This window comes from Capra hircus, chromosome 15, assembly GCF_001704415.2.
Source record: "Capra hircus breed San Clemente chromosome 15, ASM170441v1, whole genome shotgun sequence".
Lineage (NCBI taxonomy): Eukaryota > Metazoa > Chordata > Mammalia > Artiodactyla > Bovidae > Capra > Capra hircus.
Genome location: NC_030822.1, coordinates 35520560 through 35548346, shown reverse-complemented (window position 1 = coordinate 35548346; position 27787 = coordinate 35520560). Strand labels below are relative to the sequence as shown.

The 27787-nt window shown below is 45.3% G+C and overlaps 1 protein-coding gene across 7 annotated transcripts; it reads left to right on the top strand.

Annotated features, from left to right (window-relative positions):
- FAM160A2 (family with sequence similarity 160 member A2) lies at window positions 1321-27759 on the top strand. 7 transcript variants are annotated; one of them, XM_018059450.1, is made up of 14 exons: window positions 1323-1437; window positions 2013-2069; window positions 2600-2682; window positions 13374-13702; window positions 13832-14470; window positions 14824-14982; window positions 15184-15270; window positions 15477-15644; window positions 19422-19501; window positions 19709-19914; window positions 20308-21087; window positions 24050-24228; window positions 24388-24550; window positions 27234-27759. In XM_018059450.1, the coding sequence occupies exons 4-14, from the start codon at window positions 13565-13567 to the stop codon at window positions 27596-27598; spliced, it is 2964 nt and encodes a 987-aa protein (XP_017914939.1). In that variant the 5' UTR covers window positions 1323-1437; window positions 2013-2069; window positions 2600-2682; window positions 13374-13564; the 3' UTR covers window positions 27599-27759. The 7 variants fall into 7 exon arrangements, with proteins under 7 accessions (XP_017914942.1, XP_017914936.1, XP_017914943.1 ...); XM_018059451.1 differs by lacking the exon at window positions 2600-2682; XM_018059448.1 differs by lacking the exon at window positions 1323-1437 and having other exon boundaries at window positions 1457-2069.

Genomic DNA, 27787 nt, shown 5'->3' with positions numbered 1-27787 from the left:
CATGGTCTACAAAGCTTTGTCCATGTCATCGACCTCATCTCACAGTGTTTCTTCTGCATGTTCCCTAGGCTCCAGACAAGCTGTACTAATGATAGTTTTCAGAGTACCTCCCACATGTCCCTTTTTTCTTGCCTTGTGTTATGTGGTGATCCTTTCTGGTGAAACTTCCATTACTTTTTCTTTTTAAATACTTTTTCTTTTGAACTAATTTTAGGCTTACAAAAAAGTTGCAAAAATAGGACAGAAAGTCCTTGTAAACTCCTTACTCGTGTTCCCCTGTTATCATTTTAACTAGAGCACAGTGATCAAATCCAGGGAATTAACATTGATGCAATACTTGCAACTAAACTGCAGACCTTATCTGAAACTCTCCTTTCTCAGTCTTACTCTTGCTTGTTTCTAAAGACTGCTCAGACATCATCTTCTCCTAGACGGCTTTCCTAGGCCCCTTCGCTCTTCTTTCCCCTCATTCTCTAAACACTCATAAGGCCTGTGTGTGAGGAGTACTGCTCCTTGATGGCAATTACACTACATTGCAATTGTCTATAAAGGCTGAGATCCTGAAGGGAAGAGACTGGTTATAATTGATCTGGAATTCTGCCTGACAAGGAGGAGCTTACTCCATGTTCCTTGAGAGACTGAAAACGATAGTGCTCAAGGTATCACAAGGCAGTAGGTGTTGGCGAACCAACGAAGGGCGGTCATCGCCTGGGTCCTATCCAAGCCGTTCCCGCAGGTGGTGCAAGAAATGAGCTAGACCACTCGCTGTCTGCCTTCTCTAAGGCTCTGCTTTTCCGCAGGTCTAGCTCACCTGCTAACTCCTCCCCTTAGACCTACCCCCCAGTGTTAGCTCCACCCCCTCCACACCTCCTCTTCCTCTGTAAGCTCCTTTAGGACCTGTGGCCCCGCCCCTACCACGTTAGTCACTCTTTCCTCCGGATCTCTGTCCTAAGCCCCGCCCTCCGGCTTTTCCCTGCCTCTTTTAGTCACGTCGCTCTTTAGGTCCCGCCTTCTGCCCTCTGGTTTGACCTTTCCTCCTCAGGCTCCGCCCCCACCCGGTGGGCCTCCTCCTCCCCAGAGGTCTTCCCTGGTGACACGCGGGAGTCCTTCAGAAGGGCGGGGTTTGCAAGTGCGAGGGGGCGGAACCTGGGGGGTAAGAGGCGGTATTCCTTGCTCGGAATACCGTCGGCGACCCCGCCCCTGCGCTCGGCCGTTGCCAGGAAACAAGCATCGACGCTCTGGCTTTGGCCCGGTCCAGCCAATGAGCTGGCACGCCGCTGCCCAGCGGTGCGTCGCTGGGCGGTTACGTGTGGTGCGCGGGGGCGCGAGTTGCGTGTGGCGCGGGGCGGGGCGCGGCTGGTGCGCCTGAGGAGCGATGGCGGCCTGAACTCACCTAGCACCGCGGTGGCGATCGGGCCTGGACAGGGTCGGGGTTCTGTGAGTGAACACTAACTAAGGGCCAGAGGGTCCGGAGAGGCGCGAGACGGGATGAGGGACTGGGGAATGACGGCACCGGGTTTGGTGACTGCCCTCCTTGTGAGGGTACAGGGTGAGGGGCTGGAATGTGGTGAGGGGCCGGGTGTGAGTGTCTAAGGTAAGGGAGCAAGATTAGAGCCTCGGGTGAGTGGGCAAGTAAGGAGCTGGGTTGTATGAAGGACCGGGATGCTTTCTGAGGGGCCAAGTGAAAGGGACTTGTGAACACGGTTTAGTGAGGAGCTGGGGCTCCTGTGGGCAGGAGTGAGGGACAGCCCTGGCTGGACCAGAGTGAGGAGGGGTTGAGGCCTGTGCTGGGAGGGAGAATAGAGAGGGCTAAGGCGGGAACATGCCGACAGCTGGTGAATCAGGAGGGAGCTGAGGGCAGGGCATGGAGGGAGGAACGAGGATTGTGAGACCTAGATAAAGATGAGAGGTCGATTGTGAATGGAGTGTCCTGCCCAGTGAGAGCGATAGTTTTAGGTTGAGTAGGATAGGTTGGGTGGAAATGTTGTGCACTTCGCTCTTCTGCTTCATAGGCTCTACATATTTTGGAGGATCGAAACATGAAGATGTCATGGACAGTAGTAACGATGGTAATGAAAATCATTTTTGAGACTTACTTTAACAGAGTCATCGTTGGAATTCCTCATTTCCTCAAGTTATTCCTTGGGACTGAAGACTTGGCGATGTTCCCTGTCACAGAGATTTTTTTGGCTATGACTGCCTATGTTTGTTTCCTCTTCACCTGATTCTGGGCAACCTTACTCCACTTACTGCTCCTTATCTGTGCTGAGCTGTGGGGCTTTGACGGTTGCTTTCTATATTGGACTAGCTTCTTAAAGTTGCTAATTCTACTTTCATGAAAATAATATGGCTTGTTACATACAACGCTGTGTTTAGACTTCCAAATAGGATGACTTACAGTTAAGTTAAAACTAATTTATGTACAGTAAACTATTCATATTTAAAATGTACGTTTGATGAGTTCTGACATGTGTTTACATCTGTGAAACCATCACCATTTTCAAGATACTGAACATTTCTACCACCCTCAGAAGTTTTTCTCTTCTCCCTTTGAAATCATTCCTCCCTTCCCGACATGTTAATTGGTTCACTTTATTAGCATTTTACAGGTCCCATGTTTCTGGCCAACACACCGTGCACATGAAAATTTTGAATGTTCTAGAAAGCTGGGTTGGCAGTCAGGTAATTGCCACTTCCACACTATTAAAATTCCCTCTCTACTGACAGTCTGCCACAGAGCAGATACCTTCCCAACCTCAGGAAGAGGTTCACCTTCCCTAAACAGACCAGTCTCTGAGAATTAGGAGCAGCCCAAGTCCCCATTCTGTTCAAGAATCTGAGCCTTAGAAACAGCCGTTCTGTGGTGTGTTTTCATTGATTCTCTCTGAAGACCTAGCAGATTTTCATGGTAGTGGAACCCTTGGCAATCTTACCTAGACAGAACCCTGTAAAACTTACATGTATAATGAAAGAGTTTTAGGGCAGTGATTCCTAAAGGTTGGGTCAAAAACAGTGCCAGTCCATGGTAAAGTTTTCATCTATTCAAGGTGGAAGGAGAGAAAGAAAACATGGAACCTGAGTTTTCTGTAAAGATAAACTTAGTCTTAGATTATCATTCCTATTCTGGTGTTAAAGTGCTCTCTCACTGATGAGGTAGTGGTGACAGTAAGTGATGGGTTTTAAAAAAACTGATCTATTTGTCAAAATAAAAAGTAATGATCCTATTTTAAAAACTTTAAAATCTATTTCTACCGGGTCAGGAAATTCAGAAACTTAGAGGGATGATGGTGTGGCTGCTGTATTATGCTAAGGAAGCATGCTGCACATGCTTCCTCAGAATTACTGTCTGATATGGATTGCATAGTGATCTCAGGTTTTGCTGGAATTATATAGTTTCCATGTGAAAATTCTTTCCTTTAAAATTCTATAAAATTCCTATAAAATTCTTATTTTATAGGTGGAGAATCAAACTGGGGAGCCAGAGATCACAGTGATAAAGTGGCAAAGTCTGGACTCCAGATTTGGTCTCTTGAGAGTGACTTGGGGTAGAATAGTTTGTAACATAGAGCGAAGGTGATGTGGAATAAAAGGCATGTGATTTATAAGAAGAGTTGTGATGACGTGGAGGACATTATACTGGCAAAATATATTTTTAAAATGATTTGTAGTTGTTATGTTTCCAAAAGAGGTTAAAGAAACTTTGAGGGTGACATAGGTTTGAAGGTTTTGTTTAATAATGTGGCAAAAACAGGAACAGTTGTCCATAATACCGGGTCACATTGTGATAATGGTAGGTTAGTCAAGTCATATGTCAGAGGGTTCTTAGGGACTGTGCATTCTTGATTGTCTGGAGAAGGCACTAGGTTGGTAAGCTTACTGTTTGGTATACTGAATCTCTGTTGAATTGTAGTGCTTTAAGTGTAGTGGATTTTGCTTTATGATAGATAGCTGAGTGATAGATCTGAGAAAATAAAACATAGATGAGGATGATGATGTAGAGATAGACACATGTTTGGAGTGCTGTGGGTAGCCATTTATTCTACCTCTGCTGTGTGCCAGCACTCTGCTAAGTGCTGGGAGGACAAATTCATTCATTTATTCATTCAGCAGATACTTCAGCATATAGTCTGCCCTTATGATGTTCACATTTTATGAGATAACAGGATGTCAATAAATAAGACGTAGTCCTCTGAAGTCTCAGGGAATTTTTGATCTGATTGGGAGAGGTGGACACATGGAAAGATAATTTCAATTTAGAGAGAGAATGTGAAATGTAAAAATATATCATAATTAGATGATTACTTCTCTATATCTAGTCTTAGTTTCTATGTTCCGGTCATATTTACTCAGTGATCTCCTGTATATCTTCACAGGTATCATAGTTAACATGTTCCAAACAGGACTCATTGTATTTGCTTTGAATGTCTTCTTTTGTACCATATGGTATATAGCAGTCCAGGCAAGGACTTCAGTGTCATCTTCCATCTTTCTGCTCCTTCACTCCCTGTATGTAGTCAATCACTAAAATCTTAATACATTTCCTTTTATATTGTATTTGCTTCGTCTTTTCTGTTATAGCTTCACAGTTAAAGCTTTAGTTTACTTCCTTCTCGTCTCTTATCTGGACTTTTCCCCCTGATAGTTTCCTGCCTTCAGACCTTTTTTTTTTGTCATTTAATTTTTATTATTTTTTATTTATTTTTTTACTGGAGTATAGTTGCTTTACACTGCTGTGTCAGTTTCTCCTGTACAGCAAAATGAATCAGCCATACATAAATCCCCTCTTTTTTGAATTTCCTTTCCATTTAGGTCACCATAGAGCAGTAAGGAGAGTTCCCTGTGCCATAGAGTAGATTCTCATTAGTTATCTATTTTATACATAGTGTATATATCAGACTTGCTCTTTTCTAATCCGTCCCTGGAGTGATCTTTCTAAAAATACAAATTTAATCATGGAGCTCTTACACTTAAAAATTTTGGCTCTTTGTCTTCTGTAGGATAACATCCAAATTCCTTAATATGGCATCATTTGGCCTCGACTCATGTCTAGCCTCATGTCCTGCCACTCTCGACTCTCTGTTCTAGCTTGAATAAATTGTTCACAGCTCCCTAGCAAATATGGTACTTTTTTGAGCCTTGAAATCTTGGTAATTTCTCCTTTCTCTTCTAGGAATGCCTTTTCTTCTCTGCCCAGTGAACTTTCCTCATCCATTAGGATCTGGTTTAGTTGTACCTCCTTTTTGCCTTTTGTCACCCTCTCCCACAAGAGGGTGGAGAAAGCCATGTGCAAGATGGGATTTACTTTGGTAAGGGGAGTCAACATGTGATGGAGTTCACATTGTGAGTTATGAGGGCTCTGCTGGAGTCAGGTGGGGGGATGTCTGCAAGAAGCAGAGGTGAGTTGGGACTATACACTGATATCCCATTTGTTTTATAGGTATAGGCTGAGCGATAGACAAGCAGAGAGGATATGTGTAATGTGAGCTCTAGATTGCAGGCTCTTATGAGGTGGGGTTTGTTTGTTTTTTCCTTTTGTATTCCTATGAGGTTTTAATCAGATCTTCCCACTTTAAGCATCTAGGGTAGCAGCACATTGCTGCCTCTTAGGTCAATAAGAGGCGGAGCCTAGGCAGAACCTTTGTAAGGGGATGAGAAGCCTTAGAACTTCACTGACCTGTTCTTAGAAGGTTGTTTGGTCTCCCTCTGTTAGCTGTAGGTGTTACAGGTGTATCCCTGCCCCCAGCTCTCTCCCTCTCTTTGCCTCACCCAGGGCAAAGGTTCATAAGTGAGGCTGAGCCACTTCCTGCCTTGTTCCTACTGTTGGTGGACACCCTTGCTGAGTGTGCCTGTAAATCTGAATTTGGGGCCCTATGGTGAGTGCTTGGCTCTGGCCATTTGGGAGGTCTGAAAGATCAGCTTGTTTTTTCCCTGTGACCGAGCTTGTAGGTGAATTTGGGAAGAGAGGTCTTCGTTTTTGTAGACTTTGCTATGGGAGGAAAGGGCACAGTCATAGGGTGATGATTCTATTCTCTTCTTTGTCTTGTTCTGAACTTTTCAGGATTAACAGAGAGTGAGGGAGTCTTATATAGGTGACAGGAACACTGAACTTGTCTTTCTTTTAGGCTTTTGAAGTAGGTGAAGAGGGTCCAGATTAAGTGTTAGCTTTTGAGTTCTGAGACACTGATTTAAGTGTGGTTCTTCTCTTTGAGGTCTTTGAAAATAGATGGGGGTGGAGTTGGGAGGGAAAGTCCTGGAGACCAGTTCCCCTTGTGTCTGTGAGTAGTGCCCTATGTTAGTCAAGCAATGGAACAGAAGTGGTGCCCCAGGTACATCACAAGGTAGAAGCTGTTTGTTAGTCTTTGGAATTAGGTTCTGGAAGCTGGAGGCAGTTTAGTTTGGACACGTTAAAACCTTTCTTTGCTGAGACTGGTTGCTTGGTCCTTCTTCAGCTCCCCTGGGGATTCGGTGTGAGGTGGTGAGGATGGAAGTGTCAGAATAGGTTAGATCTCTCCTTTCTGTCAGAGATGAGGGCACCTTGGTCAGGCAGGATCAGGAGACGGAAGTGGGAAGGAAAATGTCATTTTTAGAGCACCTGGATTTCTACATAGGTTATCTTATTTAAATCTTAAAACAGTAACAGTATATATTTTATCAGGAATTTGTAGATGAGGAAACAAACAGGCTCTGATGTGTGATTTATTTAAGGTCATGCAGTGGGAAAATGGTTGAGATTCAAACCTTTGTTTGAGGGACTCCAGAGTTCATGCTTTATTTACTACTTTGTGTTATTCTTGCTGGACCTTAAGGACCTCTATTCGTTTTCATACCTCAGATGAGGTATGTCTGAGGAAACATTCTGTAACCAGTAATACTGTTGTATCAGTCAGGGTCCTTGAAGGTAGCAGATGGCACAAATTAGGTTTGGAAAGAATTTAATGATAAATGGGCTGTCATCCCTGACAGAAAGGAGAGATCTAACCTACTCTGACACTTCCATCCTCATCACCTCACACCGAATCCCCAGGGGAGCTGAAGAAGGGCCAAGCAACCAGTCTCAGCAAAGTAAGGTTTTAATGTGTCCAAAACTAAACTGCTTCCAGCTTCCAGAACCTAATTCCAAAGACTAACAAACAGCTTGTAAATATATACAAATGCATGGGCAGAGTTTAAGGAAACTGAGAAAGGATGATGCAGTATCCCGGGGATAAGAATGTGACAAGTGACAGGTCTAGGAACAGGGGCGATTTCTTCCCAGGAATCGCACTTGCTGGCTTTGCCTTCTCCAGCCCATGACTACTTGGGATCCTAAATACTAGGACAGACGCTTAAGTACTTTTTCTAGTGCATCCATGCTGGTGGTCCACAGTCAGTGTGGTTGTGTTTGATGGTTTATAGGAAACCATGTGGGGAAGACTGAGTATCCATTCTGTGGCACTCCCATTTTTCTCCCCTCTGCTCTCTCCCTCATCCCAATTCTCTTGGGTAAGCGAGGGAGGGAAGAGTAGTTGGGTAGGGGGTGGTATTAGATACTAGCTTTCCTCTTTTTGTTTTCAGATTTACCTGAAGTGGCACCCATCCTTTATGTTTTACTGTTTTCTTCCTTTCTCAGAGAAAGTGGTGTACTTCTTTTTCTCAGACTAGTGCTATTCTTGTTTTTTTGGTCAGTTTCACCTTCTGATTTATCCACAACCTGTTACTTTGTTCAGACTTCTTTTCCTCACTTGACAACTGCCCTTGAGGCTCCCCATCTGACCGGCTAAAATCAACTGACTATTTTTAGTTTTCATTATTTTATCTCTCTGTAGACTGTGCACTATGGACAACCTCCAGTTTCCCGAAACTTCCTTTCCTTGATTTCTTGATTTTGGTTATTTCTGGGATTTCTCCTTCCATTTCTGGCTACCTTCACCAGTCTTTTTTACAGACTCCTCCTTTTTTTTTTTTAAATCCTGGGATTCCCCAGGATGTCACCCTTGGCTCCTTTTGTGATTACTGGTCTCTTTGGATGATTCCATCCCCTTACTTAGCTTCATCCACTACGTATAAGGTGGCGACTCCTGGATTTATAGCTCTAGTCGTGATTTTACTCTTGAGCTTGAGTATAATTTCTTCTTGCTTTCTGGACATCGTGGATATCTTATTGGTGTCTAAAAACTTAATATGTCCAAAACTGTGCCCATTCTCTTCTAAAACAGTTCCTTTGTTGCAGGTTCCTAGTCTGTTAGTGGAATTACCTTTTACTCAGACTCGTATACTTCATGTTAGGGTCTTCTGTCATCCTCCATTCATTTGGTAGATCTTATTACTTCTACTTCATGGTTAAGTTAAATCTGGAGGCTGATTATCTGCATTTGCATCCCATTCTTGCCACTTACCAACTGGATGGATGTGAGTCTGAGTGAACTCCGGGAGTTGGTGATGGACAGGAAGGCCTGGCGTGCTGTGATTCATGGGGTCACAAAGAGTTGGACACGACTCAGCGACTGAACTGAACTGAACTGAGGCTTTGATTTCCTTGTATGTAAAATGGAGATAATAATACATCTATGGTTTTTATTAGGCTTAAATGAGCAATAACATGCAATGCTTAGAATGGAGACTGGCACATATAAGTGCTCAATATGTGCTAGCTATTATAATTTTTAAATTCAGTATCTTGTTGCACAAATGTTTTTGAATTTACTATGTTACTATGTTGGCATTGGAATTTCAAAGAAGAATGAATGATATGGTCTCTTTCATCAAGGAGCTTGCTATTAGTGACAGATATTACAGGTGTAAACACTTTCATTATCACATGGGACATGCTGTGGGACATAGAGGTGAATCTCAGATTTACCTTTTCTAATTCTGCTCTTACGACTTTAGTTCATGCATTCCTTTTTTAAAATGGACCATTAAACAGATTCTTAAAAATTGTCTACTGCCATTGGTCTCTCTCTACTCTACCTTGTACTGCCAGCTGACATAGTTTTAAAGGCAAATTTGATCCTACCATTTTCTTGTTTAAAAAGCTCCTTTATTCCAGGGTGTTCATAAATAAAACTCCTCAGCATGATATTCGGTGATATTTATAACCTTCACCCATGTTTACCTTTTAACTTAACATTGTCCTTTCTTCTCTAAATAGTCTGTGTTTAAGCCACACCAAACGTGCAACTGTTCTTTAAATTTACTATGTTCTTTCACAGTGCTGTACTTTTGTACATAATGTTTTTAATATGAAGACGACTTTTTGCCTTGCTGTCTTTGTGACCAGTATCTCATTGTTAAAGTTTTACATCAGGTATCACCTCTTTTCTGGAATCCTGTTGTAGTTTCCAGGCAGATTTAGTTTCTTTCCTTAGTGCCCTCATGACATTTTTGTAAATACCTCTTTATAATATTTATTGAAGTTTTTGTTTATGCTCTCCCAACTGTTTTTATCCATCTTTGTATTTCCAGTGCTTCCTTAGCACAGTGCCCCAGTACTGGTATGATGTACACTGAATTAATCAATGAGTGGGCCCTGCCTGCTCTTTAGGACTGGCTCTTCCCATTGTGTCTTTTGGGAAAAAAAAAAAGACTTATCTTTTGTTCTTAAGAAAGTTTGCTTAAGCAAGCAGAGTTGCTGCCTTTTAGTTGTGAGCAGATAGTGGTGAGAGACTGGGTATCTGGGTAGAAGGAGTTGGTGGTTAATGTAACTGGAGGGCAAAGTGTGGGTCTGTTGGCAGGTCTCTGGGTTCCTTTAGGCCTTGTTGAATATAACGAGGAAGTTGTGGATGGTTTTTTTCCTCTGAAGTTTTTATACTTGGGAGGTATTGTTGAGAGCCATTACTGCTTAGACGGTGGTAGATGTGATGAAGAAGGAACTGTGAGCCGTGGCTGAGGCCAACAGGTGTTTACCACGATGGTATGGTCACTCACCCAGAGCCAGACATCTTGGAGTGTGCAGTCAAGTAGACCTTAGGAAGTGTTACTACGAACAAAGCTAGTGGAAGTGATGGAATTCCAGCTGAGGTATTTAAAAGCCTGAAAGATGATGCTGTTAAAGTGTTGTACTCAGTATGCCAGCAGATTTGAAAAACTTGGCAGTGGCCACAGGACTGGAAAAGGTCAGTTTTCATTCCAATCTCAAAGAGAGGCAATGTCAAATTCAAACTACCATATACTATACACATTTCACATGCTAGCAAAATAATGCTTAAAATCCTTCAAGCTAGACTTCAACAGTACATGTGAACCGAAAACTTCAGATGTATAAGCTGGATTTAGATATGGCAGAGAAACCAAAGATCAAATTGTGAACATCTGTTGGATCTTAGAAAAAGCAAGGGAATTCCAGAAAAATGTCTACTTCTGCTTCATTGACTATGCTGAAGCCTTTTACAGTGTGGATCACAACAAACTGGAAAATTCTTCAAGAGATAAGAATACCAGACCATCTTACCTGCCTCCTGAGACACTTGTATGCAGGTCAAGAAGCAACAGTTAGAACTGGACGTGGAATAATGGCGTTGTTCAAAAATGGGAAAGGAGTATGTCAAGATTGTATATTGTTACCCTGCTTATTTAACTTATATATGCAGAGTATATCATACAAAATATGATGAGGCTGGATGAATCACAAGCTGGAGTCAAGACTGCTGGGAGGAATATCAACAACCTCAGATATGCAGATGATTCCACTGTAATGGCTGAAATGCAGGTCAGGAAGCGACAGTTAGGACTGGACATGGAACAACAGACTGCTTCCAAATAGGAAAAGGAGTATGTCAAGGTTGTATATTGTCACCCTGCTTTTTTAACTTATATGCAGAGTACATCATGAGAAACGCTGGACTGGAAGAAACACAAGCTGGGATCAAGATTGCTGGGAGAAATATCAATCACCTCAGATATGCAGATGACACCACCCTTATGGCAGAAAGTGAAGAGGAACTAAAAAGCCTCTTGATGAAAGTGAAAGAGGAAAGCGAAAAAGTTGGCTTAAAGCTCAGCATTCAGAAAACTAAGATCATGGCATCTGGTCCCGTCACTTCATGGGAAGTAGATGGGGAAAGAGAAACAGTGTCAGATTTTAATTTTGGGGCTTCAAAATCACTGCAGATGGTGACTGCAGCCATGAAATTAAAAGACGCTTACTCCTTGGAAGAAAAGTTATGACCAACCTAGATAGTATATTCAAGAGCAGAGACATTACTTTGCTGACTAAGGTCCGTCTAGTCAAGGCTATGGTTTTCCCTGTGGTCATGTATGGATGTGAGAGTTGGACTGTGAAGAAGGCTGAGCGCCAAAGAATTGATGCTTTTGAACTGTGGTGTTGGAGAAGACTCTTGAGAGTCTCTTGGACTGCAAGGAGGTCCAACCAGTCCATTCTGAAGGAGATCAACCCTGGGATTTCTTTGGAAGGAATGATGCTAAAGCTGAAACTCCAGTACTTTGGCCACCTCATGCGAAGAGTTGACTCGTTGGAAAGGACTCTGATGCTGGGAGGGATTGGGGGCAGGAGGAGAAGGGGACAACGGGATGAGATGGCTGGATGGCATCACTGACTCGATGGACGTGAGTCTGAGTGAACTCTGGGAGATGGTGATGGACAGGGAGGCCTGGCGTGCTGTGACTCATGGGGTCGCAAACAGTCGGACACGACTGAGCGACTGAACTGAACTGAACTGAGGAGGAACTAAAGAGCCTTTTGATAAGGGTGAAAGAGGAGAGTGAAAGAACTGGCTTAAAACTCAACATTCAAGAAACTAAGATTAAGGCATCCAGTCCCATCACTTCATGGCAAAATAGATGGTGAGAAAGTGGAAGCAGTGGCAGATTTTATGTTCTTGGACTCCAAAATCATTGCAGACTGTGACTGCAGTCACAAAATTAAAAGATTCTTGCTACTTGGAAGAAAAACTGACCAACCTAGACAGCATATTAAGAAACAGAGACATTACTTTGCTAACAAAGGTCTTTCTTGTGAAAGCTATGGTTTTTCCAGTAGTCTTGTATGGATGTGGTGGCAGAGGATGAGATAGTTGGATGGCATCACCAACTCAGTGGACTTGAGTTTGAGAAAACTTCGGGAAATAGTGAAAAACAGGGAAGCATGGCATGCTGCAGTCCATGGGGTCCCAAAAAGTCTGACACGACTTAGTGACCGAACAACACCCTCTCGAATGAGGGTGTTGTGTCATGTCCCAAGGAGTGAATGTTGAATGAATCTGACAGGAGTGGGTATATGTGTGTTTATGGGAGTGTATCCTTGTATTTTTTTCTAGAATTAAAATTCTTTTGCTTTTTTGATTGGTTCTGAATTTTTACCTCTTATGATTATTCAGCAAGTTGATCTGTTTGTGTATTTCCTACTGGGTGGGCTTCTAGGGAGGGACCTGTAATAGAAAAAGGTTTCTTCCTCAGAAGTCCCAGAGGGCTAGAGTCAGATCTAGACTGGATTTCCTGATAGTTCATTGTTTGTTCATTCATTTATTTATTCATTCATTCACTTGAGCATCTATACATTCAGCAAAAAATTTATTGATCTCTAGGTACTGGGGATGCAACAGAGAAATCTTGTCCTCAGTGAGCTTACGTTGTAGTAGGGAAGATAAATAAATGAATAGACAAATAAATATTTTCAGAAAATAAAGAAGTTGCGCAGAAGAAAGGGGGATTAGAAAGCTAGAGTGTGAAGGTGGGAAAATGCAGTTTTGATAGAATTGTTAAGTAAGTCCTCTTTGAGGAAATTGCATTTGGAAAGAACTGAGTGGTGTGAACAATGTGAAGATCAGGAAAAGTGCATTCCAGACAGAGGAAAGAGCTAGTGTTCAAGAAAGGCTCCTGTGAGTAAAGTATGAGTGAGAAGGGGCATGTAGGAAGTTACACAGATTAGATTAGATAGTGCCCTAGAGGCCAAGGTAAAGGACTTGGATTATTACCAGTGTGATAGGGAATCATTGGAAGGTTTTCAGCAGAGGAGAGATGTAGTATAATTCATGTTTTAAAACTCTGGTTGCTGTGTAGGGAATAGATTCTCAGAGGGCTAAGACGAGGCATGAAGACCAGATTGGAAGCTATTGCAATAGTGAGGCATGTTTGGAGGGTATAGATTATAGGCAGATGAACTGGATATTGGAGGTAATAACAAGAAGAAAGAAGGGTGATGCCCAGGTATTTGACCTGAGCAAGTAGGTGAATATTGCTATCATTTATTAAGGTGGAGAAGGCTGGGAAAGTAACACAGGTTTGGTGTTGGAATGAGTTCTGTTTTACATGTGTTGAATTTAAAGTACTGATTGTGTGTGTGGTTTTCAGTGGAGTGGTGGTTCTGAGTTCTTCCTGGTGGATGGTAGAAAGAGGCAAACTTCTGTTAACCTCTCTGTTCTTTCTCTTTGAATTAGATCTGTAGGTCTGGATTGGGCAGTGACCTCTGGGCTCACTATTCCAGCCTGGTGCATCTTCTGGCTCCATGGACAGCTGTTGGCTCCTACAGACCGGATGAAGCAGACTAGAGACACAAGTGGAGAAAACCTCCAGCTGGCAAGTTCTCAGAGTGTGACTCTCTGGCCGCTGGCCCTGCCCAGCCTGCCTCATGGAGAGGATGAACTGGCTGAGCAGACTGGCCTCCCGGGGCCCTGGGCACCGTGTACCACAAGGGGCCAGTCTGCAGACCCCTGTCATGGCTGACCCTGAGACTTGCCTCATGGTCTTCAAGAATCACTGGTCCCAGGTAGGAGACTGTATGCCAGAGGGCCCAGTCTGCTACCTGCCTGAGTCCCTCTAAATTTCTGTGTTCTCTCACCTTGTCATCTAGTCACCATATCTTAGATTCCTTCTCTTATCTGTCCTGATTCCCCAGGTGGTGCGAATCCTGGAACGGCAAGGCCCTCGGGGAGCTCCTGGGGGTGCTGATGATCTCAGTGCCGTGCGCAACCATACTTACCAGATGCTGACACTCCTGGCAGAGGATCGTGCAGTGCCCTTGGTCCCCACAGCTCCTGGGCCCCTGCTTGAGTTTGCTCTGCGTGAGGATCTGCTAACCCGTGTGTTGACATGGCAGCTTCAATGGGATGAGCTTGGGGATGGGGTTGAGGAACGGCGGGCTGAGCAACTGAAACTCTTTGAGATGCTAGTGAGCGAAGCTCGCCAGCCCCTCTTGCGGCATGGTCCAGTTCGTGAGGCTCTACTGATCTTGCTGGATGCCTGTGGCCGCCCTGTGCCCAGTAGCCCAGCACTGGATGAAGGCCTGGTGCTACTTCTCAGCCAGCTGTGCGTGTGTCTGGCCCGGGAGCCTTCATTGCTCGAGTTCTTCCTGCAGCCACCTCCTGAACCTGGAGCTGCTCCCCGTCTTCTCCTCTTTTCTCGCCTTGTCCCTTTTGTCCATCGAGAGGGCACCCTGGGCCAGCAGGCCCGCGACGCCCTACTCCTGCTCATGGCTCTATCAGCTGGAAGTCCCACTGTGGGCCGCTACATCGCAGATCACTCTTACTTCTGCCCGGTCAGCACCTCCTGGGATGGGTGTAGGGTATGGTGTAGGCACCTTCCTGTTAAGGAGGTGTGGAGGGGCTATGCACCGGGGCCCTCTCCTTTAGCAAGTAGCCCCCTGGGTTTGAATGCAACACCTGGAATTGGAGTGGGGATGAAACTTGGGCTTATGTGGATAAGGCAAGTATGAAGGCTTTTCATGGGCCAGTGTTCCCAGGTGATGTCTTGGCACCTTGGGTAACTAAATATCTGCTTGGTGATAGCTTTTATCCCTGCTCCCATAAAAACTCTGGGTTAATAGTTCCCTGTTTCCATTTTTTATATTGTCTGTGTCTTTGGTAACCTGTCCTTGGGGATGGCCCCCAGGTGCTGGCCACAGGGCTGAGTGCCCTGTACTCGTCACTGCCCCGAAAGATTGAAGTTCCAGGGGATGATTGGCACTGCCTGCGACGGGAGGACTGGCTTGGAGTGCCAGCCCTTGCGCTCTTCATGAGTTCTCTAGAGTTCTGCAATGCAGTCATTCAGGTGGGACTGGGGTTCCCAGGAGCTCTGGCCCTTGCTCATTCGGGGGAAATGGGGTGGGAGACGGTGTAATCTCTGGAGTTCTGATTTTCTTTCAGCTTGAGGGGAGGGTGTGTATATATATATATATATGCTAACATTTTGCTCCCTTTCTGACAGTAGCCCCCTTCAAAATGCTCTGTCCTCTCTTTTGTACCCATACAGGTGGCTCATCCTCTGGTGCAAAAGCAGCTGGTTGATTATATTCATAATGGGTTCCTGGTGCCAGTCATGGGCCCTGCCCTGCACAAGGTGAGAGTCATGGTGGCAAGGCAGATGAAGGGATTAGGCTGAGGAATGGTTACCTCAGTGCCAAGACCAGTGTGGGTGGCAGTGGGCAGGGTACTCCTCCCTTTTTCCCTGTCTGCTCCTGGTACCTCCTTAGAACTTAGGGAAAATGAATTTGTGTATGTGTGGGGAAACCCTAAATTTCCACACTTTACCTTCCCTTCGTTCAGACCTCTGTGGAGGAGATGATCGCCAGTACCGCGTATCTGGAACTTTTCCTACGGAGTATTTCAGAGCCCGCCTTGCTCCGTACCTTCCTGCGATTCCTGCTGTTACACCGGCATGACACCCACACCATCCTTGACACCCTTGTTGCCCGTATTGGCAGCAACTCCCGGGTATGGCTCCTACCTCTGTCCTGGCTTACCTGGGTGAGCCATCTCCTCTCTCCAACCTTTGTTCTGGGAGGGTGTTCCTGCCCTTCTTTGACCTTTGTCTCCAGTAATCACTTCAAAGTTAGGTGGCATTTTCTTTCTAGTATTAAACTTTTAACTATTTCGGGGACATTTTCAACGTGCTTCCCTGCTTTTGTAATATCTGGATCTACATAGGATAGTTATATTTTCTGAATGACTTTGGCTACTCATGGCTATATGTGTTGCCATTGTGCAGCAGTTGTAATATGACATTGACCTGAGATTCTCTTCAGCTGTGTAGTGCTCTGTGGCTTGTTGTGGGTGACTCGAGATCACCTCTTCAGGCTTTGAGCCTGCTTTATAACTAGTGTGTTTACCTGTTCTCCCTTTTGAATTTGCTGTATCTGAACTGCTGTAACTTGGGGCACCCATCTGCCCACCTACTTAGTAACATTCCTTCCTCTTGAAGGTTTTGATTGAATGTTCACTGTGTTCACTATACTGGTCTCTGGTACTGAGGATATAATGGTAAGCAGTGGTTGCTGACTTCATGGAGCTTCCTTCATAGAGAAGGTAGATAAGCAAACACATAACTGAAATAATTGAAAGTTGAGGTCATTTTAATAAAAAACAGGCTGCTTAGAAAACAGAGAGTGAAAGTGATAGTCACTCAGTTGTATCCAAGTCTTTGTGACCTCATGGACTGTAGCCTGCCAGGCCGTCTCTCCCTGAAATTCTCTAGGCAAGAATACTGGAGTGAGTTGCCATTCCCTTTTCCAGGGGATCTTCCTGACCCAGGGATCAAACCCAGGATTAAAATTTGAAAATGCGTTGGCAGGTGGATTCTTTACCATCTAAGCCAGTAGGGTAATCAAAAAACCTCTCAGAGGAGATGACATTGAACTGAGACCTAAAGGTCATGAGGGACCTAGCCTACTAAAGAGCAAGCGGAAGAACAGTCTAGGCAGAGGGAGCAGTGCTTGCAAAGACACAAGTAGGGGAGAAGAAATGAAATGTATTTGAGGAGATAAAAGACCAGTGTGATTGGAGGTGTAGTGAGCATGGGGAAGAAAGGAGGGAGAGGTGGGTGCATGGCTTTGTAGACCATGGTAAGGAGGTTAGATTTTAACCAGTAGAAATACATATAAAATAGGAGTAAATGGTTTCTAAGTAGTAAAGATCTACTGTCCTTCTGGGGGAAATAAAGCTTTTGTTTAGCCATGCACTTTATGGCATTTATTTTGGCTCTATCACCATTTTTATTTCCTTCTTTTATTACAAATAATTGAAGTTCTCTGGGTCTTTGTGTTTGAAATAGAAGTTCTTGGATCACTAAGGGTTCTGGAAAGTTGTTCCAGTTCACTGAAATACCTGGTAGTAGGGTTTGAGGTAGGTAAGATTTCTGGATAGCTATGTTTTGTATACTTGATATTCTCCTGAATAGCTAAGTTTAGCATATGTGTGAGATTTTTAGACTGACTCTGATTTGACCAGAGTTTCTGAACCAAGTGTACACCCTAAAATTTGAAAATGACAATAACTACAACGACAGATTCCAAGCTCTGCCTTCGGTCTCCTGAGTTACATTCTTTGGAAATAGGCCCAAGGCATGTGAGCTTTTATAATACTCCAAAATGTAAGTATGATACATGCCTTACTTAAGAATTATTGGCATAAACCAGTAGGAAATAGTTGCCAAAGCTTTAATTTTACAAAGATATTGAAAAAGTTTTATTTCTAATTATGCTGAAGTTCGACCATTGTCTTAAATCTGTTTGGTCTCATAGAATGTCCTGTTCATGTTTTGAGAATGTTGATTTCCTAACTAGGGTTGATTTTTTTTTTTTCCCCTTGTGCTGGGCTCTGTCCATCTTGTTTTTGTCTTAATCTTACCCTAACTTCTTTGATTCTCCCTCAGTGTCTTTAGCACATATTTCTGTTAGTATTGCATTTGGTCCTCTGGTTTCAGGAGGCTTTTGTGGTCTTTGGGTATTTATTCTTGGCTCTCTGTTCTTGGAGGAACCAAATCTATTCTGATTTCAGGATTCCCATGTTAAACATGCAGGTACTTTCCCTTTCCTCTGTTTGGCCCCTTTAAGATTGATTCTATTGGTCTGACTTTGTAACCACTATAGCGTGACTTTCATAGCTTAAGGTGAATAATGCTGGCTAGCTAGTCTGAGTACCTGAGTATCTGTATTAATTTCCTATTGCTATCATAACAAACTATCACAAACATAGTGGCTTAAAACAACACAAATTTATTACCTTACCATTCTGTAGGTCATGTATCTGGTTCTGACCTTACCCTACTAAAATCAAAATGTCAGCGGGGCTGCGTCTTCTCTGGAGGCCCCAGGAGAAAATCCATTTCCTTGATCATTTTAGTTCTTGGTCATATTTACTTAATTGTAGTTAAAGGACTGAGATTACTATTTTCTTGCTGGCTGTCAGCTGGGAACCTTTCCCAGCTTCTAGAGACCAGCTAAATCCTTGACTTATGACTCCTTCCACCTTCAAAACCATCAGTGGTGGATGGAGTCCCTCTCATGGTTCAAATCTCTTTTTGACCCAACTAGAAAATATTCTTTGCTTTTAAAGACTAGTGTGATGTAATTGGGCCCCTCTGGATAATCCAGGCTACTCTCCTCAATTTAAATTCCTTAATAACCTTAATCTTGCCTGCAAAGTCCCTTCTGCCATGTTAGGTAAAAAGGTCTGGAGATTAGGATCTGTACATCTTTGAGGGGCCATTTTTCTGCCTACCACACAATCTTTAATGAGTCTGAGTGTTTTCATTAAAACTCATGTTTTAATGAGTCTGAGTGCTAGTTAAGATGGTCATTTAGGGTAAATATCCATGCTGACTAAAATGTGAACTGCTATCTTATCTCTTTCCCACCGTGACTGGCTTTTAACTTCCCCTCAGTCATTTGGTAAATGATGAACACCTAGACTGTGAAGGTAGTGCCCTAGACTAATACCCAGTATTTGTCTTCAAGGAGCTCAAGGTATACTTGTCATAAGGAAAGTATGGAGACAGCGCTTGGGGATTCAGCAGAGGAAGGGAGAACTTACATGTGTCTGCTGTCTTTGCCTAGCTGGAGGTGAACCACCCTTATTGCTTTTTTAAAACAAAGGATTTCCCTTGTTGTAGACCCACCTATTTTTTCCTTTTCCTGTCAGCTGCCCTTGAACTTTTCTTTATCCTACCTTCTCCGAGAGACACTGGTGTTGGAGAGGTGACTCACACTCCATGTTCACAGCTCCACCCACTTCCCAGCTGGGATTCTTCCAGGTTCCCTCTGGTTTCTTGCTGGTAGGCATTCAGTTACTACGCTGCTACAGTCTGCTGACTGGCATTCACATAGTTACCATGTTGTGTTGTCTCCTGTTAGACATTCACTCAGTCCCAGTATTTCCTGGGGTCTCTTCATGGGTATTCCTTCCATTTAAGTGTTGCTAGAATCTCTGTTGCCAGGTATATATAGCCAGAGTTTGATGACAAGTATGTGGTCTATAGAAATGCATTAAATCTGGCACATGGTTTGTTTCTATCTATAAATGATGAGGTCTTGACCACAAAGGTAGTGTAATTATTTATTTAATATTTGAATGATTGTTACATGCCAGGCCCTGTGCCATTGTTGTTTTAGGAGTGGTTGGTTGGGCCTCAGGTTGTGGGAGGCGGTTCCCATTTGTTAAACATCTTGGAGGGCTGAGAGCTCTTACAGTGACTTATCTTCCCCGTCCCCCTAGCTCTGCATGGTGTCTTTGAGTCTCTTCAGGACCCTTCTGAACCTCAGCTGTGAGGATGTCCTGCTGCAGCTGGTTCTCAGGTAGCTGTCGGGGCAGGGCTGAGGGACGGCTGATCCTGAGCCTTCAGGGCTGTCGGTGCCTTGTGCACTGCTGGGGTAATGGGTTGCATGGGGGTTGCTTGTGCATGTCCTCTTGAAACCTGGCTTAGCCATGTAGTTCCACTGATGTTCTCCCAAACCCTGTCCTTCCTTCCTGATCTATCCTTTATTTTCTGCTGTCTTTCCCAGGTATCTTGTCCCGTGTAACCATGTGATGCTGAGCCAGAAGCCGGCTGTGCGTGATGTGGACCTGTATGGACGAGCCGCAGACAAGTTTCTCTCCCTAATCCCACGCTGTTGTCGGCACCGTGCCTCCAGCCCACCTCGTCCAGAGCATGCCTCGTGGGCACGAGGTGGGCCTAGCAGAGAGGCAGGGAGAAGGGAGGACACAACGGGTATGGCCTGGGTCCTGGGGGAGCCTAGCAAGAAGGCGGGGCCGGGGTGGAAGGAGGGAGGTGGCCGTGAGTGGCATTCCGTCTTTAGGGAAGTTGGTGAGAGGTGTTGGAGGGTGGACCATTAACTCTCCAGAGAAGTGTAGCTTCTGAGCAGAGCTGTCCTTTTTTTCACTCTGGTCATGCTCTTCTGTTTCTGTTGTTTTCGTGGTGATGGTGGTGGGGGGGTGGGTGTTGAATGAGGAAAAGCTTAATTTGAGTGGTGGAGAGTCAGCTGTCTGAGTCAGTCACATTTCTGCTGCTCTGTCGCCTTCTCTTGTAGTTACGCATGGTGTGTCATCCCTCCTCCTGCACCTCTGTCTCTTTGATGCCTCTTATGTTTGTTCCCCTTGGCAGGCCCTGGAAGCCCAAGTGTTGACTCCTCTTCTGTGGTGACGGTACCCCGGCCCTCCACACCATCTCGTCTAGCCTTCTTCCTGCGACAGCAGAGCCTGGGTGGCTCCGAGTCCCCAGCCCCAGCCCCTCACTCACCAGGGCTTGCTGCATCCCCAGCCTCCAGCCCTGGCCGCCGGCCCAGCCCTGTGGAGGAGCCTGGTGAGCTGGAAGACAATTACCTGGAGTATCTGCGTGAGGCGCGCCGTGGTGTGGACCGCTGTGTCCAAGCCTGCCGTACCTGGTCTGCCCCCTATGATGGCGAGCGGCCCCCTCCTGAGCCCAGTCCTATTGGCTCCCGGACTAAGAAACGCAGCCTACTGCCTGAGGAGGGCAGGGACAATGCAGGGGAAGGGGAGGAGGAAGAGCTGGGGAGTGGGGGGCTGGCTGGGGGTGCACGGGAAAGCCTTGGCCACCTGCCCCCTCCCCAGCTCAATGGGCTGCCAGGACCATGGCCTGAGGGGACCAAGAAGGTTCGTCGGGTGCCAAAGGAGGGAGCTGGGGAATCACTAGAGGACACCTCTGAGGGCATGGCAGGACTAGAGGGCTTTGGGCAGGAGCTTCGGGAGCTGGAGGTGGCATTGAGCAATGGGGGTGCTGGCTCTGAGCCCCCTCTAGAGCCTTCACTACCTCTTGAGGAGGAGGAGGCCTACGAGAGCTTCACCTGTTCTCCTGAGCCCCCTGGCCCCTTCCTCAGCAGCCCTTTGCGGACTCTCAACCAGCTGCCAAGCCAGCCCTTCACTGGTAAGCTACTTAGCCTAGGTCTTTGTGTACTCTTTGCATGTTCTCGACCTGTTTGTGCTAGTTTCTGAGACTTCTTGGCCATGTCATTCCTGTGTACTTGCCTAGCTCCTCTTCCATTTTGCTTGGGTCCCCTTCAGATACATATCATGTCATACTTGTGTCTCTGTGTCTGTCTGCACATCTTCCATGCTTGTGCTGGTTTGAGTATTGACTTTTGTCTAAGCCTTATATGTCTGTCTTATGTGCATGTTCCAGCTCTTCCCCAGTCTGGCTGTTTCCTGGGATGTGTGATCAGGATATTTTGTGTTTGGTGTTTCCTGGTAAATCACAGCGATACATCTGAACCATGTGGAAGACATGTGCTGTCCTGTTTGTGAGGCACCTGTAAATCATGCTGTTCCATCCTGTTCCCACCAGTGTATCTGTCTGGGTGTGGGTCTCCTGTCAGCTCTTCTGTGGCCTACAGTCAGCTCTCTGATGTAGTTTCCTTCTTCAGCCCTGGCCTCCTTTCTCCCAGCCTGTTTAGAGAAGGGCTCAGTTTCAGGTTGTTCCTATTCCCTATCCTTGTACTTTGCTCTGACTGCTTGGTAAGCCTTTCTAAGGGTTTATGGTTAGTGGTAAGAATTGCAGCAGACAGAGTGAAATACCTCTGTCTGGGTAAATCAGATCAATGACACACCGCTATCAGGGAAAATGACAATGCTGGCCTTGACCCCCTCAGTTAAGTTCTTTTGGTTTCTTCCAAAGACCCTGGGGTTAGACCTGGCCTGAGTGGCTGGGCTAACTGCATTTTGTTTTTGTTTGACCCTGCTTTACCCAGCCCAGCCTGCACCTGGCTCTTGTCCCTCCTCTACATACCATCCTGGGGGTTGTTGGGGAGACACTTCTGGGAAGCTGTGTAGTGATTTGGACTAGACATTCCTTGAGTTAGTGTCCCTTCTATGTCTTTGATGCCTGTAAATCAGTTACTGTGATGCTGGTATATTATGAGAACTCAGCCTGTGGTAGTTTAGGATTAGTATCTTGGGCACAGGGCAGATAATAGTTGGCCAAGGCACCACATGTCTTCTTGTTTGTAGTCAGGTTATTGTGCATTGATCGGTACAATCAGTACATGTTTGAACTGGGCACGGAGTATACTGCCATGCCGCTTGTGCATCATTAGGCCTTTTGCTCTGGAGTACTAACAACTCTTGCAGACTACAGAGAATAGGTGTATTCATTTACTTAGCCTCTGCTTTGCTCTTTCCTTTTCTATGCCACTAGAAGGTGGTGTGCAGGTTTTACCACTTTCTTGAAGTGTTAACTGAAGCTCTCTGTCTTTTTTCTTCTTCATAAATTCATCTGAGCTTTTTGTCTTGCAAAAAAGTCCCCTGGAGATGACAAGGAGTATCTTAGGACCTTGCTAAACCAAGAGTTGATTTAGAGCTAAGGCTAGTCATGTGTGTGTGGAGTGAAGACTGTTCTAGGGTCTTTTTTCAGGATTCAGTGTCTTTTGCCCTTCATTGTTCTCCTGGCTTAGGTATGCAGGTTTTACCACTTTCTTGAAGTGTTAACTGAAGCTCTCTTGTCTTTTTTCTTTTTCATAAATTCATCTGAGCTTTTTGTCTTGCAAAAACGTCCCCTGGAGATGACAAGGGGTATCTTAGGACCTTGCTAAACCAAGAGTTGATTTAGAGCTAAGGCTAGTCATGTGTGTGTGGAGTGAAGACTGTTCTAGGGTCTTTTTTCAGGATTCAGTGTCTTTTGCCCTTCATTGTTCTCCTGGCTTAGGTATGCAGGTTTTACCACTTTCTTGAAGTGTTAACTGAAGCTCTCTTGTCTTTTTTCTTTTTCATAAATTCATCTGAGCTTTTTGTCTTGCAAAAAAGTCCCCTGGAGATGACAAGGGGTATCTTAGGACCTTGCTAAACCAAGAGTTGATTTAGAGCTAAGGCTAGTCATGTGTGTGTGGAGTGAAGGCTGTTCTAGGATCTTTTTTAGGATTCAGTGTCTTTTGCCCTTCATTGTTCTCCTGGCTTAATTCCTAGGACAGTTCATAGGCACAGTCCCTTTCCCCCACAAATCCCTGACCAGATAGACTGTGATGGTTCTACTGCACTAGTGTGGGTGATCTGGCTCAGTTGAGGCCAATTCTTCTAGAAGGTCATTCTAATCCCTTCTGCTAGTTTCTTTTCCACCAAAGAGTCTGTCCTGGATCAGTTTTCTCTGGCCCTGCACTAAGCTCTTTTTTCCCTGCAGATTCTATCTTAACCATTTTCATTCCCAGTTCTTGAACAGACCTGATTATTTCTTTGGTTCTCCAAAGATTTCTCTCCTTTTAAGTTGATCAATATAGTCACCTTCTTTGCCTTCATTATGCTTTCTTGTGGCTTTATTTCTGACTTCAGGTCTAGTGTTATTCTCTGTCTTGTTGTGTAACTTGATTTCTTTTTTTGGTTCTAATCACTTACTTGTTCTTTCTTCAGTTGTTCTCTTGGGTGAACTTTTTAAAAAACTGAGAAATATCATATAGCTTATAGTTATTATTGAATACTTAAAATTTGCTAGATTTTGACTTAAATGCTGTGTATCAGTCTCTCTTTGATCGTCTTAATAACCTTGTGATATGGATGTTTTTCTTATTTTAACAAGTAGGAAACTGTGCTTGCAGAGTTTTGATTCATCTAGTAATTTTACTAGTAAATGGTAGAACTGAAATTTCATCAAGTCTGTCTAATTCCAGAGCCTGTGGTCTGGCTCTTCAGCTAGAATGTGTATAAAGCTGGCATCTGGCCCTCTTGTGGGTCTGTGTGGTGTCTGCCATTTTATCTTGTCCAGAATAGGTGTTCACAGGATATTTGAACATTCCCAGAGTCTGAAATACAAATAACTTTCACCTAGTGGGGGATCTTGTTTTGGGGAGGAATGTGTGTGCTGTGCACTGTGTTCAGGCCTTATATCCTTGTGCCCACCTCCCCAGGCCCCTTCATGGCTGTGCTCTTTGCCAAACTCGAGAATATGCTGCAGAACTCCGTCTATGTCAACTTCCTGCTGACGGGGCTGGTGGCCCAGCTGGCCTGTCACCCCCAGCCCCTGCTCCGCTCTTTCCTGCTCAACACCAACATGGTCTTCCAGCCCAGTGTCAAGTCCCTGCTGCAGGTGTGCGATGCATGCGTGCATGGGTGCGTCCAGGCTCCACAGTGGGCCAGGCCCACAGCTGGAGTGGCCCTGGGGGTGCTGGGAGCAGGCCCGGTGGGGCTGGAAAGGACTGTGTCAGTCTGCAGCCACCCAGAAATGTCATAAAGTTGTGCTTCATAGGTGCTGGGCTCTGTGAAGAATAAGATTGAGAGCTTTGCAGCCTCCCAGGAGGACTTCCCAGCACTGCTATCCAAAGCCAAGAAGTACCTCATTGCCCGTGGCAAGTTGGACTGGACCGAGGGCCCTGCAGCAGGACCTGCTCCCCGCCGATCTGATTCCCTAGGTGAGGTCTACCCTGCCACCACCTCCCCATCCTCCCTAGGCAACTAACTAGCTCAGGTTAATTGAATTCTTAATTAAGGTTGAATCCTTGTGGAGGGAACTGGAGAGTTGCAAAGAGTGGAATGTCTTCAAGTTTCTGGTCAGAGGAAAAATAGTTGTGTCCACTGAGAACCAAATCAACAGTACCAGCAAAAACTCTAGAAGCTGGGGACGGGCAAGGGGACAGAATAGTTTCTAGGTTGAGATTTTTTTTTTCCTTAGGTTGCAATATTGTTAAAGCTTGGTAAAGGATATGACATTTGACACGGGTCTTGAGAGACGGGTAGGACTTGGATGGCAAAGGAGTGGGATGACTATTATTTGTTCAGGAGATAGCATGAACTGTTTAGCGAACTGTTTAGCTGGAGCAGGGAATTTGGAAGGTGGTGGAACAGTTAGTAGTAAGGCTGGGAAGATTTCGTCACAGCAGAAGGTTCTCAGAGTAGAAGTTGGGATGGGTGGAAGTTGTAAATTTTTAGGCAGTGAGATACCAATTGGAGGTTCTATACGTGGGAGTGGAGAGATAAGTATGTAAGTTCATGTGCTAGGTGCATTGGAGTTAGGAGAAGATGGAGTCAGAAGAACAATCAGGAAGCGTCTGCCATAATGCAGATGTGACCTGTGAGGCTTGAATTAGAACAGTAGAAATAGGAAAAATTTGATAAGGTGGAAGTGGGAAGGAAGTATTGGCAGAGTTTGGTGAGTAGTTATGAGGTAGAAGGAAGAAGGAAGAGTTATTATATGATGTTTTAAATTTAGATCTTTTATCAGCAAGTATCTGAGTGCTTGAGCTTTCCAGGTGGTGCTAGTGGTAAAGAACCTGCCTGCCAATGCAGGGGGCATAAGACATGCGAGTTTGGTCCGTGGGTTGGAAAGATCCCCTGAAGGAGGTATGGCAATCTACTCCAGTATTCCTGCCTGGAGAATCTCTTGGACAGAGGAGCCTGGTGGGCTATAGTTCATAGAGTTGCAAAGAGTTGGACGTGATTGAAGTGACTTAGCACACAGTACATCTGAGTGCTTGCCACGTGGTGATGTCTTTGGTACAGGGGACTCATGGAGGTACAAGATGAGATCTTTACTTTCAAAAAGCTGAGAATCTAGATGGGGACTAGAGGATTGTCATAACTGAGGGAGCAAGGTCCCAAAGGTGGTGGAAGTAAGTAGGATCCAGAGTACCAGGGAAATTTTTTTTCCCCTTTCAAAGGAGGAAATGATATGTACCAGTGGAATTTTGAGATGCAGAGGAAATTTTAGGGAATTGAAGTCATCCTTTATTTGCTAATCAAAGTAGGAAGCAGAATAACACGCTGAGCAAGAAAGCAGAGGTGAGATGAGGGCTTTCGGAGTAAAGTGTGTAGGTTGGGAAGAGTACCAGGAGGGTTATTATATAGCTGTGAAGGCCCAGTTGAAGTTTCTTAGCATGATTTCCTAATGGTCTAGTGGCAGGAAGTAATCTTGCTTCCACAGTCCTGGTACTATGTTCACTGTGGAGGGGTCCAGGGATATAGAGGTAAATAAGACAGAGTGCAAGCCCTTAAACTCACAGATTAATGCCTGAGGAGAAGACATGAGAACAAGTTATTGAAATGCAATGTGATAGGGCAGTAAAATGGAAAGTTGGTGGAGCCCAAATTAGAGGAGAGTTGGGGATGGGGGATTAGGCCAGGGATGAAAACATCAAGGAGAACAAAATAAGGCAGAAGGGGCTACAGAAGCATGAGAAGAGCCTGGAGGGTTTCAGGGGGAGCAGATAGATGTGGATGCCAAAGAGTCTCTAGAAGAGGTGGGAGGAAGTGTGTGAACCTGGTTATGATGGACTCTAAAAGCCACATTTAATGTATCTGTTCAGTGTATCTCGGTCGCCAGTATTAGAGGGAGAGGATGGGAATGATATCATGATCTGGAGACTAGATCTCCAGAGTCTAGGCCCTAGGTCTTGGACAGGGACAAGAATACATCCAGGGCCAGCAGTGTCGGCAGGAAATTAGAGGAGAGAAGGCAGTATTTTCAGTGGTTCCTTTGAACTGACATGTAGTTTTCTGGCCACAGCCAGTGGGAGGGTAGCTTTGGTGGTTATAGGAAAGGAATTGGTGGAAGGCCAAGTGGTAGCTCAGGAGAGTAGATCTTGGAGGGACAGCAGTGTGTGACAGATCTGATAAAGTCACTGAACTCTGATTGCATATATAGCCCCTGTGGGTATTGAAGGAGCAGAGGCTGTGGCTGAGGTGTCATAGATGAGCAGGGGGAAAGGGGAAGTGTTTGACTCTAGTACAGGAGGGTGCTGGGCAGCAGGAAGTAAGGGCATGTTACAGACGGGGGAGAAAGAGCTTAGTGATCTAGAATAGTGATTGGAAAGGGAGGAGCAGTAAGAGAACCCCTCAAGGTAAAGGGACCTGGAGAAGGGAGGGGTCCTGTCTGGGAGTGAAGTGTGTGAAGGGTTGACTGAGCATAATGGTTGACTGGTGGGATGGCTGGATAGAGGCAAGGAGGCTGAGCAGGCAGCACTTAGGTGTTAAGAGTCCTAGCTGAGAAGTTCATGAACCTGGGAGTGGGGGTAGGGTGAGGTGGGGAACTCTCCTCTCCCAGGCCAAGGGATTCTGCCTGACCTCAGCAACCTTCCCGACACTCCTGTTTGTTCCCAGTGAAGAGCCGGAGGCCGTCCTTGGGGGAGCTACTCCTGCGGCATGCCCACAGTCCAACCAGGGCTCGGCAGGCGGCACAGATGGTTCTCCAGCCTGGGAGAGACGGTGGCGCAGGACTTGGCCTAGGTGGGGGCTCCTCTGGGGCTTCGACGCCGGTCCTACCCGCCCGGGGTGGGGCCCCTGAGCGCCAAGGTGAGGCTCTGCGAGTCAAGAATGCTGTCTACTGTGCAGTCATTTTCCCTGAGTTTCTCAAGGAGTTGGCTGCCATCTCCCAGGCACATGCTGTCACCTCGCCTTTCTTGTTGGATACTTCCGAGGAGGGGTCTGGCCCTCCTGTCTCAGGCTTCGGGCCCCTCAATCCTTAACTTTCTTCCATGGACAATCAGGGCCTTGAGTGGCCTGGGCTGGGGCCAGGGTGTAGGCTCCTTTTTATGTTTGGAGGCAGTGGCAAGAGGACTTTTTAATTTATTTCTGATGAATGTTTTCTGGAGAACTTGTTGCAATATGTATAAAAGGGAAATCTCTATTCTGTGCTCATTTTTCTTTTCCACCCT

Bases quoted from the DNA above. Each gene is read 5' to 3' on its own strand.
- FAM160A2 (XM_018059447.1), top strand. From the start codon at position 13,565: ATGGAGAGGATGAACTGGCTGAGCAGACTGGCCTCCCGGGGCCCTGGG. The intron at 19,502-19,708 runs GTAGCTGTCGGG...TGTCTTTCCCAG, and splicing joins CTGCTGCAGCTGGTTCTCAG to GTATCTTGTCCCGTGTAACC. The intron at 19,915-20,307 runs GTATGGCCTGGG...TCCCCTTGGCAG, and splicing joins GAGAAGGGAGGACACAACGG to GCCCTGGAAGCCCAAGTGTT.